This window comes from Dryobates pubescens, chromosome 24, assembly GCF_014839835.1.
Source record: "Dryobates pubescens isolate bDryPub1 chromosome 24, bDryPub1.pri, whole genome shotgun sequence".
Lineage (NCBI taxonomy): Eukaryota > Metazoa > Chordata > Aves > Piciformes > Picidae > Dryobates > Dryobates pubescens.
Genome location: NC_071635.1, coordinates 6,125,389 through 6,140,492, shown reverse-complemented (window position 1 = coordinate 6,140,492; position 15,104 = coordinate 6,125,389). Strand labels below are relative to the sequence as shown.

General features: G+C 40.9%; 1 protein-coding gene across 1 annotated transcript in view; it reads left to right on the top strand.

Moving 5' to 3' along the window:
* The window catches only part of TNIP3 (TNFAIP3 interacting protein 3), a 49,214-nt gene extending 36,007 nt beyond the window's left edge, over positions 1-13,207 (top strand). The window contains exons 9-12 of the mRNA XM_054172507.1: positions 2,492-2,617; positions 4,012-4,170; positions 7,521-7,581; positions 13,107-13,207. Coding sequence (XP_054028482.1) covers positions 2,492-2,617; positions 4,012-4,170; positions 7,521-7,581; positions 13,107-13,138 — 378 coding nt within the window. The 3' untranslated portion in view covers positions 13,139-13,207. The remainder of the gene's footprint in view (positions 1-2,491; positions 2,618-4,011; positions 4,171-7,520; positions 7,582-13,106) is intronic.
* The last annotated feature ends 1,897 nt before the right edge of the window (positions 13,208-15,104 follow it).

Below are 15,104 nucleotides of genomic sequence, written 5' to 3'. Positions count from 1 at the left end.
GCTGAATTTCATTCAGAGGGAATGCTAACCTTAATGAGTTACTGATTGTGTCTTCTGCTCCTTTTTTTCTTACAAATTGGAAGTTCAGTGAGTTCTCTAAGAATCTTAGTCTTAGAAAACTAGAGGGTCAGCATTACAGTCTTCCCAAGTGTGAGGCAAACCATTTGCATCCATAACTTGCATACTGATCACTACAGAGGAGTATATTTCTTTTATTATTTTATTTTTGTTCTCAGCTATTCAAGTGCTTTGTGCACTCTTTTTCCTTTCCACAGGAGGGAATCTGCTCAAAAGCATGATACTTTTTAGATAATTTCACATTTTAGGACAGGGTTATGGTTAACATTATTGACACACAAGTGGATGTGATCAGAATGGGAATTTTATTCAGTGGGAATAAAATACTTGTTTCTGTCACGTTTGACAGCAGAGCCAGATTTTGCTCACTAATGTAATGCTTGCCACATGCTGGAGAGTAAAATCCTGCACTTGATTGTACAGTAATGAGTTATTTCATTCTACACAATAAAATAGAGTAAATCAATTTTTTTTTCCAGAATTCTCATGGGGTATCCATTTTATGAATGTCTTTTTCTAGTTGTATAAATCAGTACAGTGACTCCAGACTTCCTTCTGCACAAAATGGAGCAGGAGGCTCTAACTGTATGGAGGAGGGACTCTTGGGACAAACAGCAACGTGACAGTCTCACCAGAGCTTGTCTGTCATCAGCCCATCACTGACCAAGACAGAAGAGATGAAGGGATTCATTCATTGAGAGGGTCCCCCCCCTTTCTCAGGCAACAGAATATATGGCAAAACTGACAAAGCAGTTTCCCTTGCAGCTTCAGCAGATTATACAGCTGAGGAGTGGGTGGGAAGTGGGACAGCAGAGTAGAATCAGGAGAGAAGAAATACTGAGGAGAAAGGAGTGCAGATGGACAGGGATACTGAGGAGAGAAGAGTGTAGATGAGTAGTACAAGAGATCTAGATTTGTGTGACAACTTTTCCTCTGCTTCAGAGGATCAGGGGTGTGCATGGCCAAGTCCCCATAATGCCACACAAAGCCTTTCTACCTTTTATGCAGCATTGTTCAGGAAGGGGATATATCCAGAGATATATATATATGCAGAGATTAGCTACAACAGGCAAGTTGTGAAAATATTTTATTGAGCCTCATGTTGACTTTTCTTTCACTGGGGCAGTAACATTTTCTCAGTCCTCTTTTGAAGTTATAGTGTTGCTGCCTGCAAAAAGGAAACTGGATCTGTACACCAGGCAGGGCATGAGCCCCAAGTTCTTTGGAAATAGACTGTCAGTAGGTTTTAGTGACCAAACAAGAGACTGTAAAAGGACTTCTGAAAGTTCTGGTGGTAGTTCCCACTCCAACATCCTTTTGCTGTTAATTTGTCAGTAGAAGTGCTACCAAACTCCAGCTTTGTACCAGGTGGATACCTGCCCCTTAGCTGAAGAACTAAACTGGCCAGCTTAACACCAATTCATGCATGGATTTGCATTTTGCTTCACTGCCTGTGCCTGGGGTGGTTAGATATTTTTAATGGAACGATGCAGTATGATTCCTGGCAATGTAAAAAGATCTAAGCACGTGGGTGAATTATCTTTTTCAGACACATTTTGTGACATCTGGGGCACAACAACCTCTTACAGTTTTGGTTTATTTCCCCAGTGCTACAGCCAAAGTCTAAATTCCTTGACAGTCCTGACTAGTTCAGCTCTTCTTCAGGTCATTAATATGTGACCACAGCTCTAAATACTATCATTTATTCTGCACAGATGAGTCCTTTGGGCCGCACCTTGGATAGACAGGTAGTACAGTAGGTAAGGTAAAGCTGCAGACAGCTATGAAAAAGTGAGGCAGGCTCAAGGGCACTGACATTCAGTGTGCTATAAAAAGGCAGGATATTATTTGATGATAGTGGCTCATCATTAGGGTAGAGAAGGTGATAATGTTCTGTCAAACTGCGTGCAAGAAGTCAGGTTTCGATGCTGTGTCAGCATCTCCATGAAAATTGTAACTGCTCGCATCTGAGATGCAGGGCAGAGTTAAGTCTTCCAACCTAAGCCATTCTATGGTTTTAGAATTGTGATAACTGAAAACTCAAACAATGTTAGTAAAATGGTTGTTCTGCTAATGTTTATCCCTTAAAATAATAAATGTCTTTAGTATTTGCTATCTTATTTATAACATTTAAAACTGATACCTGCCAGTTACCCTTTTAAGCTGCAAGGGTCTATGTAGTCTGCAACTGTGGACTGTCTTGACTGACCAGTTCCACTGGAGAGTAGCCATTGCTTGGGATTTGGTATTGGCAATAAAAAAGATGAGGGAAACTTGGTTGCAGGATTCTACGGGGAGGGAGCCCTGTAGAATGTACCCAACTTCTTGGCCACTGTTTAAGAACAGCAAAGTGGATGAAAACTTCCATTGAGGCTCTGCTGAAATTGACATCATTTGGTCATAATGGTTGCAGGTACAAATATATGAAGAAGATTTCAGAAAGGAGAGGTCTGACAGAGAAAGACTTAGTGAGGAGAAAGAAGCATTGCAGAAAATTAACAAGAGATTACAGTCTCAACTGAATAAACTAAACTCTCAGGTATGAGTCAAAATTAAGTTACCATTGCCAGCACATGTGTATTTTATTTTTGTTTTCTCACTTTCTACACAACCCAAAACTTTCTGGCTTCCATTAATTGATGTTGGATTTTGTATGGGGTCACCACCTGGGATGAAATCATTCTGAAGTAACGCACTAAGAAGATGAGAAATGATTTGAGGTGACTTCCAAATTAAGTAGATGAAGGGAGTATTTGTTGCAAAAACTCTTCAAACATATCTTTAAATGGAGGAGGGGAGAACTATTCTATTCTATTGCCAGTTGTTTCACTGGCACTTGATATAAGACTTGTAACATCAAACCAACTTTTGAAATAAAAAGCTTCTGTAATCCTGACCTCTGCAGTGGAATTACAGAGCTCTCTTAATATCACTGAGGAAAAAAAACTGTCTCCATCTAAATTAGCTGAGCAGCCTCTGCAATTTTTTTTTGTTGCAACACCCTTTTATTTCTTGTCAGTAGTGTCAGTACTCTGGTCACAGACATTCAGGAAGCCATAGTAAAATCACAACATGCAAAACTCTGAGCTTTCTCAATCCCCATTTCAAAATGATGAAATTTTGTGGTTTCCTGTCTTGACAAAATATTTCAATATCTTCAAAGACTAGCCAATTGCCAGAATGTCCTGTGATGATTTATTGTCCTCCCCAACCTTGTTGTGAAACAAATTTCAGTATTGGCTTATTCTCGCCCAACCCATGCATTGATACTAGTAGAGTCTTGCTGTAAAACCAGAGGCAAGGTACTGTCAAGCACCTCTCTGCCCCTTGACTTCAGCAGGAGTGGGGAGCAAATTGAGTGTCCTGGGTCATGTTGGGCATTGCTGCAGTAGGGCCCCAGACTTATCAGTCCTTTTATGGGTACTTGGAAGCATTTCAAGCAATGCCAGAGGGAATGAATGCCATGATTTGCATCCCAGGTATATAGAAATACCTTGGACAAGTAGCATTGTAGCATTGCATGAAATATCTGTCAGGTGTACTTCCCTCACCCACCAGCTCCCTCCTGAGCAGTTCAGTAAGATAAAGCAAAGCTTTTGTAGAAGACAGAGTACTCAGAGTACCATCCTCCTATATATTTTTGCACTGTCTAGAAACTGTGAAAGACTACATGTGTTGCACAACCCCAACTGGCGAATGGACACAGCGAGAACCTCTCACAGCCATGAGTGTAGAGAGCACGAGTCAGCTTTCTTAAAGAATTTTTAAAGTCATAAGCAGCTTGAAGGGGCTTAAACGAGCAGCATTGTGACCTGTGCTGAGAGAGGAGGTTTCTTCCCCATGGCTTTTTGCTGATGAATTCATATGTGAATATTCACTTGGTCAGCGGACCCCACTGCTAATGTAATTCTTGCTTTGCTTGTTTTTTGACAGACCAAAGACCTCTCGTTGCAGTCTGAGAGGCCCAGCTACCCGCCTCCCCTCTTCATCTCACCATGTGCTAATCATGGGAGTTGTGGGTTGGTTCTTCACTATCAAGATCCTCAAGTACATCCAGCGTCTCGCGGGGCTCCTGAGCACCAACCGCACTCAGTAAGGTTCCTACCATCTGCTGTTTCTCAAGGGCACTGACTCTCATGGCATCACATGGAAGAATAGCATGGTGCTATCTCTGGGCCATCCTCACCAGCAACTGTCTCTGTTGTTTCCCAATTTGTTGCCACTTCCAGATCAAGATTTTGTACCGGTTTTAGAATTAACCCGAGGTCTGGAACAGCTTGGAGATCTCTCTATGGCCTCTGCCCTTGCTATCTAGCCCAAAATGCTGATTTCCTCAGTAGTTGTGTTCTTTTCTTCTTTGCTACTCCAGTGTCTTTGATACTGAGTTGCACAGTGTGCTGCCGTGTGCAAATTAAAAACTAACAGAAATCTCTGCACAGAGAGGAAAAATGGCAGCAATTTAAATAAGTGGTTGATGAGATATGCTTGAAGTATATATTCCTAGAAATTTGAAATTTACTTTGGCAAATACTATTTATCTACAATACCCCTAAGAAGAAAAAGGGGTTTAAAATACATTTGCTTTCAATGATACTGGTGGTCATCCCTTAATTAAAACAATAAGGTTGGTTGATTGCACTCTTGCTTATTTTGTACTTCCACAGCACACATTCAAAGCCCAGTCTAGCTGTATAGTTACATGAATTTGTAACTGGGGGTTTGCTCTCTGGAGCCCATTTCTGGGCCTCCAAAAAAAATGGGAGTGACAAAAATGAGAATGTCACCAGGGTCAGCATTATGCTGGTCTCTTCACTCTATTCTGTCTGAGAAAGCTTGTTGACTAGCATGTCTTATTTCCATGTCTTGTGCTGGGTATTTCTTTCTCTGGTCGTTTGGAAGATACTTTCCTTCTTCACTCAGCTTCTGAATTCATAGGTAAGATAACTGTCCTGCTATCAGGCAATAACACTGCAGCCAGCCTGCACAGTCCTAGGTTCCCTGGATGCTTGCTGGGGCAGGCAGGCAAACTATCAGCAGGACTCACAATGTTGCTATTCAATTGTAAGGGCAAAATCCCTGATGCTGTTGCTTGTACCCAGTAGTATCTCCTCTCTGGTACACTGCTGTAAAACTGGGATTACATGAAAAATATGATTCCTCTTCAGGTGAGACACTCTGGCTGTGAATGCTTTAGAATTGCAATTCTCCCAAGCAAGCCTGTGTATTGCAAATAAATAAATACAATAAATCAGCAGAAGTAGAAGTTATATCTGAGTGTGGCTCACAAAATGGAAATTTGCTTGTTTTTTCCTGGCGCGCAACAGGGACCTGTCTTCCTCAGCATGAAGAAGAATAACTTTGCATTAGGGCAGGTTATATGAGGGGGAGTAATCCATTTCAAGGCAAATACTGCTTCAAAGAAGGATGTTTTGGAAGTGCTTAGGGTTATCCGAGTGGGTTGTGCTTGTTCACATCAAGTGAGAACACATTTAAACATGGCGAGTGTCACTCTAAATACACAATACGTGTTTCTGGTTATAAAGCTGTCACACCTGGAAAGATGCTCATTATGTCAGGAATTAGAGCTGAATGTTTTGCAAAACACATACAAGGCTTTCAGACTAGAAATCAAACGGAAAAGCTGTGGTCAAACAAGTAATTTCTGTGCTTTGGGAGTGTGCTTATCTGCCTATTTATCAGAGTTGTAAGTATTGCAGAATGTTTTTTACTGCAATTTGGATGCTGTCCCAGATTATTTTGGCTCTTCTCCCTGAACTTTCATTGTCTGGGTTTCTAATTCTGCACGGGATCACTGGGTTTACAACTTTGCCATTCCTGCTGGAGCGCTGGGGTCATTTTGACTGGTTGCTTTGGAACTCCCAGTTTCATTCTGAGTTTTCTTTGAAATTCTTTGTCTGTGTGATTGCAGCATTGCTGCTCTGAGCTTTTGATACCTCCCTGAGCAATTTGTTTAGCAATGAAGAAAGGTGTTAGAATTTGATGAGTATCCTGAGTTAAAGTATGTAATCCTGTGTGTTTAGTCTGTTCTTTTGCTTTTTTAGTTCCTTTTTATATTTTGCACTTTGTCATTCCTTTTCCATTGTAAGGAGAAACATTTTGTTTAGTCTGAGATGAACTATGCCTATTTTTGAAAGTCATTCAAGTTTCCTTAGTGTAAGTAGGTATGAAAGAGAAGAGTAGAACAGAGGGCAGTAAATTCAACAGAAACTGAAAAAACCAAATACAAATTAGTGTATTTTGAGCTATTGGTGGAAAAACTACCTGTGCTTAAAGCAAAGCGGAGTCTTGCTTTGGCCATAAGCACAGAATTAGCTAAAATTTCTGGGGATGGTAAAATTTGAGTGAAAATAGGATAATTCCTTTTTCCTGACTGTATGAGATTGAGTGCTTCTATGTAGCTATGAGTGACAATGTGCATGGCAGTTAAATCTGCTTTCTGTATTTACAGCTTCATCCTGCCATCTCAGTTTAAGCAAAACTTAAGAAGTCTCTGACATTTCTTCCCTACAAGTTGAAGTCTGTAAGAGCCTTTTTGGGATGACTCAGGATCTTGTCAGAGTAATTTCTGCAAAACAAGAATTATTTTCCCAGTTTAACTAATTTGAAGCAGTAATGATGTGGCATTTGACAAGTCTCTGTGTACTACTTGAAGCAGATAGACAGTTTAATACAGCTTGAACTGAAATGTTGGGTACCAAAATTGTTTTCCTCTAGCGGTAATTTGCTGCTCATTTGCCATGGTGTGTGGTATAAACTACAGCGTAGTTTTTCTTCCCTCCAGGATTTCCCTAGACAAAGAAACCTGCATGTTCATAACCTTCCCAATACTTCCTCTTACAAGAAACATGAGAATTGTCCCTTTCCCACAGTATTTTCAAGAAGTTACTTGATAACAGCTAATGTTATGGTAACACTAATAGCTAACCTGTGGGGAAGGGAGGTAGGGAGAGAACTTTATTAAAGTGGTTATTGCTGTCACACTGAAAAGTGTTACAGACATTGCAGGTATTCAGACTGAACAGTTTTACCTGTCAGGTCAATGTATGCCAGGTTTCGCTGGGGTTCTTTAGTACGGAGAATGTGATGCTTGTTAGTACCTTCTGGTGCACTTTACTCCTTATCTCTTTTAAAATGTGACTTGTTTCTGCTAATGTTTCTTTCAATTTGTGGGCTCTAGAAAGGTTTACACAGATACTTCTGAGTGCAGGATCTAAACCACACATCATAAAAAAAGGAAGCAAGCTGAAAGGCTCAATCAGTGGACATGTAAAGCTGAATAGATTTTTTTGGGGGTAAACTACTTTTGTATGACTAATAAAAAACTTCACAGCACAATTACAGTTTTATCATGTCACTGCTCTTTTGTTTGAAGTGTCTATGAAGTCCATATTGCTGTAATAATGTTTTATTGTTCTGTGCAGCCAGACTATCAGTGGTATGTTCCTGACCAGTTTCCGCCAGATGTGCAGCACAAGGCAAATGGTAAGACAACAGCTGTACAGAGCGTATTTTAAATGTACTTTTTTTTCAGATGGGGGCCTTGGAGGGATGTAGAATAAACTTCCCAATTTATCTGTTGAGTGCTTATGTGACAGCTTTGCCTCAGAGAGCCAAGGCTGGTGTATGTGCAACACAGGTGAGGTTGCTAGTGTAATACTATCTACATTACAGCTTTCAGCTTCATTGCAGTCCATAAAACATCTCTATTGCACATAATAGAATCACGCATTTGCCTCATTAAACACCTAGTGATAGTCCTAAAGAAAAGACATCCTCAGAGTTGTCATCAGAGCTTCTGTTGTGCCAGCTAAGAGAACTTTTAGTAATGTGCCAAACCTGGAGGCTGAGATGGGGCAGGTATTTGAAGTCTTGGTAACAAAGTACAGACTTTAGGATGTTGTTTCACCTTAAAGGCAAAATGTTCATTGCTATGCTCTGATAGTTCAAGGTACCAATAAAATAATTTGGAAGGACAAAGTTCATTAGTTGCCAGAGTGTCAGTGCAAACTATCTTTTGGAAAACCAGAAGGAGTATTTAATTTAATATTTGTATTTGAAATCATTTGAAAGCATGACAAGTTCCTGGGGGTTTCAAAGTAGTCATTTTAGGCCACTCAAAAGATGGATACCAGAAACCACAAGGATGAAGGGATGTTGTTCTGGATGGCCTCTGCTCCTCTGGATCTTCTCCTTCAGAAACTCCCCTAAACCGCCTCTTTTCTCGCAGCAGTGGTTGAGAATTATTTGGTTTGTGTTTTGGCTGATTCTCATGCCTCATGGCCCCTTTGTAGCAATACAATCTCAGATGAGTGATAACATTGGCCTATGTTTGCTGGTGTGCACTGTAGCAGAATGTATGCTTCATGCGTCTGCCATTTCAGGGTGGGAGTGGGGTGACAGGGGCTCAGCACCAAAAGCTGGTTTGTAACATCTAGAAGATGGCTACAGAGGAACTGTTCTGTTGTTTATTGTCATCCACATTTGCACAGAAGAGAGGATAGGGTGGGAATATAGCTTGCTGAAATGGAGGATGAGCTCCCCCTAATTACATGGTAACTGTTTGGAGGGTTCTGATGTGGTTGTAGGGAAAGTAGCGCTGTGACTGCAAGAGAGGACATGAGATTAATTTTGTTGTTCCTCCCACTTCAACTCAAAGTGATTTACTGTACCAGAGAATACAGGGAGGATGTTTATAACTGCGAATGAAACAAGTCCGACCACCAACCACAGCTGTGGTCCAGGGATCTGAAGAAAGAGGGTTCTTCTTTTAGCCTGCTTGATTCTGTGACTTGACTTTTGACTCCCTGGAAAAAAAATAATTAAAAATCAGTGTTCTGTCTTTCTATTTCTGTTCCTTGTCCAGAACATCTGAATACCTCCTTCTCAGTAGGACAGTGAGTAGGATACTGGAAGGCTTTTCCCTTCCTTTTTCCCTTCAGTCTTCATAAAGAGGAATTCTTAAGGAGTCCCATCATAGCACTGTGTAGGATGTCTGTTTTAAGATCTTTGGGGCTCTTACTCTTTTTATCTTGGCTGATAAAACAAAGATTATTTTGTTAGCCTTTGATCACAGGGAAATCCAGCTTCTATCAATTAAAAGGCATTAGCCTGGCTTTATGTATTCTATGTAGTCACCTGTATTAAGTCTGCACTTAAGTGTTTTGAGAAAGGTTTCAAAGATAGAAATGTGGTGATGAAAGTATTCTTGATGTTCCACCTTCTTTGTTCTCTTTTGTACCGGTGCTAATTACAGTGGTGGGTTTAAATGAGCTACTATGTGCAGCAGCATTTCTGAGTGAAGAGACTCTAGCTAAAGGGAGCTGGTCAGATAAGAGCTATGAAATATCCTTTCCTCAAAGGTCACAATAAAGAGAGAAGGGAAGTGTGGAAAGTTAAGCGTTGGCTGGCAGGTAGGGATTAAGGAGGAAGATGATGAGATGAGGAGTTACCTTATTTCACCAGCAATGTGTTTCCTGCCCACCTCTGGGCTGGTCCCACCCCAGGTACTTTGCAGTGCAGAAAACCTGGTTCTAAACTGTGCTTCAGTTCTTCCAGCTTAGCCTTGTTGGACCAGCAATGATGCATTTGGAGGGACATGAGCTCGTAAGTTTGTCCATACTCTTTCACTCTGTGTTCCAGGGACTGGTTTCCAATCTTTTTGTTCTTGGTTGTGATTTTTTTGGTTTTGTTATGATTTTATTTCTGTTTAAGGAGCAAGGCAGAAAGATTTCCAGCAAGTGTACTTAATGTCACTTTATTTGGCAAGTGATGTTGACTTCCTTCCTTCTCCAACTGTGCAGAATTGAAAAGACAGTTAAAAAAAAAATTTATTTTTGGAGAATTTTCCTGAACCCAAGTTTATAATGAAAAAATGTCTGGAAAAGAGGTTTATTGCTCAAAGTCTACTCAGAGCAAGAACCCTTTTGCATGCCACAACTGCTGGCATGTATTGCCTTTTTCACTTCCAAAATTAATCTTACTGTATTGGTTTTCTTAGCAGATAGATTCTTGGTGCTTGTATTTCAGACCCCCAGTTATCCCTTCAGAACTTAAGATTTAATTACTGAGTTTGTCTGACCTAAACTGTACACTTTTATTTTGGATCCAGTTAAGCCAGTCACGGGGAGTAGCCCTCCACCTACCTCTCAGTTCAAGAGGTAGCTCTGGAGGCTTGTGGGAGAGGTGAGAGCAGCTGGTTACCACCTTGTTCTGGCACACCTAGGGATAGCAGAAATCAACTTGCAAAGCCCTAAGGATGCCCAGATGAGCAGAAGAAGCAGCATGACACATCTGCTTACTTTCAGTGTAGTATCATCTCTTGTTCCCTTCCACACTCTGCTGCTTTCCAGATTGTTGCCCTCGAGATACCTACTTTGCTGCTAATGTTGTTATAATTACAGCTAATTGGAAGAACAGGAGGGAGAAGTGTGAGGTTTTCCTCCGAAAATAATGACATCTGTAGGGAGGTGGGGGAGGGGGAATGAAAAACAGATTTGTGGAGGTCTTCAGACAAAACCTGACAGAAAAAAAAAAAAAAAAAAAAAAAGAAAAAAAAAAAAAGTCAATTAACTGACATCTTAATTTTCCTGGAAAAAAATCCCAGACCCTAAATATTTTTGGTATTAGCCTGCCCTTGGTGCATATATTATATGAGAAATTATCAGTGCTCTCAACTAGTCAAGACAGATTTAATTAGCAGCTTGCAATCCATATGGGAATGCAAATGTGATTATTTTCAGGGTTTCTACTGATACAACCTGATTTTTGCTACTGCAGTGTAGCAAAAAGGGCATCAGAACCTGGCTCTGGAACCTGAGAATGGGCTTTTCTGAAGGAAGGCTTTGCTTTTAAAAGTCTGCTTGAGCTAAAGATTACAGAACATGTTGTAGTTTGTCAGAAAAACCTCCTATGAGGAGGAGCAGGATCTGTAATTTGAATGTTTGATAATTTTATTTCTATGAAACAGCCTGTCAGGATTTATCATGCAGTACCCCTTAGGCTTTAAATGGTTTAACACACTCCGGCTGTTGGGGTTGTTTTGGCTTGTATGTTTGTTTGTTTTGGTTTTTTGCTTTTGGGACAAAACATAGAGAACTTGACAAAGGGAATGTTGATGGTGGTCTTCTGGTGATAGCTATTTTTCTTAAATCATTCTTTTTCCTGGTGACTTGGTGAAGAATCCATGTGCTGTCTCGAAATATCCTTAGTCCCATACTGGTCATCTGAGGAAGCCATACAGAGATTCATCCCATGCTGTTTGCTTAAAGTAGCAGCCAAGTGCTACTTCTCTTGTTATATGAAGTTCACCTTCCTTTGCCTGTTGTGTATGTGGAGAAAAGGAGACTGAAGGGGGACCTTCTTGCTCTTTACAGCTACCTGAGAGGAGTTGGGGGTTGGTCTCTTCTCCCAAGTAACAAGAAATAGGACAAAAGTAAGCAGCCTCAAGATGTGCAGGGGAGGTTTAGGTTGGATACTGGGGAAATATCTTCACCAAAAGGATTGTAACTCTGGAACAGGCTGCCCAGAGATGTGGTGGAGTCACCAGGTGTTTAAAATATGTCTAGATGAAGTGCTGAGGGATTATCAGGTGGACTCTTAAAAAGCTTTTCCAACCTAAATGTTTCTGTGTGTTTTAAGTGTAGTTGTACCCTGTACTGGGCTCTGAAGCCTGCTCATACTGCAAAAGATTCAGCTGTTCTGAACTGTTAATGTTGTCTTAGGTGAGAGACACTTTTTGGTTTGGGGAGCAGATTTTAGCATGCTTGCCTTTCTTCTCTGGCAGACTGCTTGCAGTGCTGTGGGATCTGCAGGTTTGCACAAGCTGGACAAGAACCTTAGGAGCAAAAGAGCATCTTGGCATAAGCAGGGTGACCTCAGAGTGTACCAGTGAAGCTCAGGTCTTGGAAGGAACAAAATTAATTGTAGGGCATCCCAACCGTAGGTGTCTGAATATTTGCCTCATCTCTCTTCCCCTGCCCTGAATTGTATTTTTATGTATAAATGCCAACATTTGATGTGAAGCTTGGAAACACATTTCTCATTAGAAAAGTTTTATTCCACTATCTTTGTTGTTACATTTGCACAAAATGAACTGAGTACACAAATGTCTGTATTCACCTAACTTGCACAGAGAACCAGTCTTCTAATTGCTCTCCCTGGTTTTTGTGAACATGTAACATGAATGTTAGCTCTACCTTGCAAGGAAAAGATGTCAATAAAATCAATGGTTCTTGGTACTGCCACTTGCTACCAAGGTGGACCTTTTGGATTAAGTTTTCTTTCGTGTGCGTTTGGGTACCATCAGCGCTGTGGGTTTGGAAGTGAATGATGGGGTTACTGTGTAGCAGCTGCAGAACAATTCTCCTAGGCAAATTCTAAACTCTGCTAGAAATATTTCACTCCTGATGCTTCTCTTGTAACCAAAATACTGTGTATACTTGGGTTTGTGCTACCAGTGACATGTCCCAGCATTTCCAGAACTTTTTAAACTTCAGGAAATGTGTGTTACACTAGCAATAGATTTCCTTTCTTCCATTTTATTTTGTTTTCCTAGCTCGAGTGAGTTACTATCAAACAGATCCTTGAACCACAGACACCTATTTAGCCATAGGTACTGCTACCTAATTCTTCCCTCTGTCATACTTACCTACTCCTTTGGGTGCACCTAATGCTAGTGTATACCTGTGAGCACTGTTGAAACTCAGCTGTTCTTTTCAGAAGAGATTTTACATGGAGCCTTTAGGTTACTAGACCCTACTGTTTGTACCAACAATCAAGACTAGAGGAAGGTGAAGACACAAAACCTGCTAGTGCACTGTATGATATCCCCACCCTCTGCTTCTTCTTCACACTTAGTGCAGTTTTTGTTGGGTTGGTTACAAGCTGTAGTGATGCAGGGTATTGGCTCCAGGGGTGCGGGGGTGTGTATTACAAAACAGAAAGAAATTAAACATAAGTGAGTTGTATTTTTCAATGGCAAAACAATTTCTATTGATTTACTCTTGTAGATTCATCTTTGGAGAAGGGAGCCCATCGTTGACAGCCTGTGACCTGGAGATGTGTAGACCAAAGGCTGCAAGCTAGTCTTGCAACTTCATTGTTTTGTTTTGTTCTGGTTTGGTTGCTGGGTTTTTTTGTTTGCTTTGTGTGGGGGGTTTTGTTAGGTTTTTTGTTGTTGTGATTTATTTTGCCCCTAGCTTCTTATCTCTTCAGTGCATGCTATTTATGCCCAGTGAAATCCCCCTGAGGACAATAGAAAAGCAGATCATACAGCTAGTGATCCTCAGGATCCAGTTAAACTCCTCTGGGAAGCATTGCTGTCCTTTGTTCTGCCTGTGAGAATCTATTAAAAACCCACACGGGAAAGGCTGCAGTTTTTGCTGGGGTTTCTGAGACAGGCACATCTGGTTTGAATTCAAGAGTTTATATGCCCAATGGTGGTGTGATATTTTTTTTTTTGTTTGAGAATTATACTTTTTTTTTTAAAATTTGATTGCAGGGAATGACTGGCTGATATGCCATCTTGAATCCTGTGCTCTTTTTACTTTGTTCTTTGGTAAAAATGAAATCTGCTTCACTGTTTTAACACATTTGTGTAATTGCAGGCAGGGTACCACCACTGTCATGCCAAGTAGAGGGTACCTGCTCCCCTTGTTGAGTCAAGGCCAGCTTTCCTTTTAATTTTGGCTGCAGAATGCTACAAAAAATGTCATCAATTTTCTCTGTATGTGCGTGTTTGTATCAGAATCATCTGAGCAGAAATATTTAGTGGGTTTAACTTCTCAGTGAAAATGAATTTATATTTCCAGATGATTCTTGTAATGACTCTGAACATCGTTGTGTAACCTCTAACCTGAGAATAAATCCTGGCTTCTTAAAACAAAACTGTATTAAGACCATGAAATTTTTCAGCAAACTGTGCTGACTGGGTGTTCAGCAAACATCACTTGGTAAGTTACTTGCAAGATTGTCTTTTCCCTTCAGGTCTTTAAGAAGACAGCTCTGAGAGAGACACCTGCTGGGATCCCACATGGAAGAAGGAACTGAGATTTTTGCATCATAAGGCTGCATGAGATGTGCTGTGTGTTTTCTTTGTAGCTCAGAAACAGCTAATAGGAGTGTGAGCTGCTACACAGCTTTTTGAGCTGTGCAAAGACAGAGTGACCAGTTAGGAGATCGCCCACATGTGTTGTTTCTGCTTTTAGAACAGGTATTTCCATTCTCATCAATACACAAAGGCCTGTGCATAAAAACAGTCTTTACAGAATTAAACATGTTCAGCATATCATTTTGGACACAATAAGGGACAGTCCATGGGAAAGGACTTTTCTGCTGTTAACATCTTACAGCGATCCTGCTCTTGCCCACACTGATCAAAGAAACACTTACAATCCAGACTGGGGAAGAACATGAGCAAAGCAGGGAGTGAGGCAGGCTCTGGGGAGGAGCTGCTGTTTCAGATTGGAGTCTGGCTGCAGTATTAGCTACAGAATGAACTCCCCAGTCTCTGTTAGGCAAGGGTCTTATCTCTGCACGAATTTGGAGCTGCTTCCAGACGCTCTAGCAGCAGATAGTTCAACCAGCAAACAATGCAACCCGCAACTCCTGATTAGTGATTTGGCTAATAAGGGTGAGATCATGGAAAATGCTAATGTGTTGCCTTCGGAAAATCCAATTATAATGTAACCTAATTCACTGTGAGCTCTCAGCAGGTGACCAATGCTGTGGGCACAGCACCCTGTGCTCAAAGAGCTCGGGAATCCTCCAAACAGACAAGCTTCTGTGTGGTTGGTGTGGGAGGCAGCAACCCCCCATTTCATTTACTGCTGCTGTTTCCCCCAACTAATCACGAAGGTTTGAGCCTTCCGTTTGTGGTGCTTAACTCATTATCTGACAGCTTGTGCAAGCTTTAGCTGGCCCGAGCCATTCACAGCAAGAAAATAAAGACAGTTTGCAGGGCTATCATTTTTCTTCTGTTTAGTCAGAGGCTTTTAATGTTTGGCTGG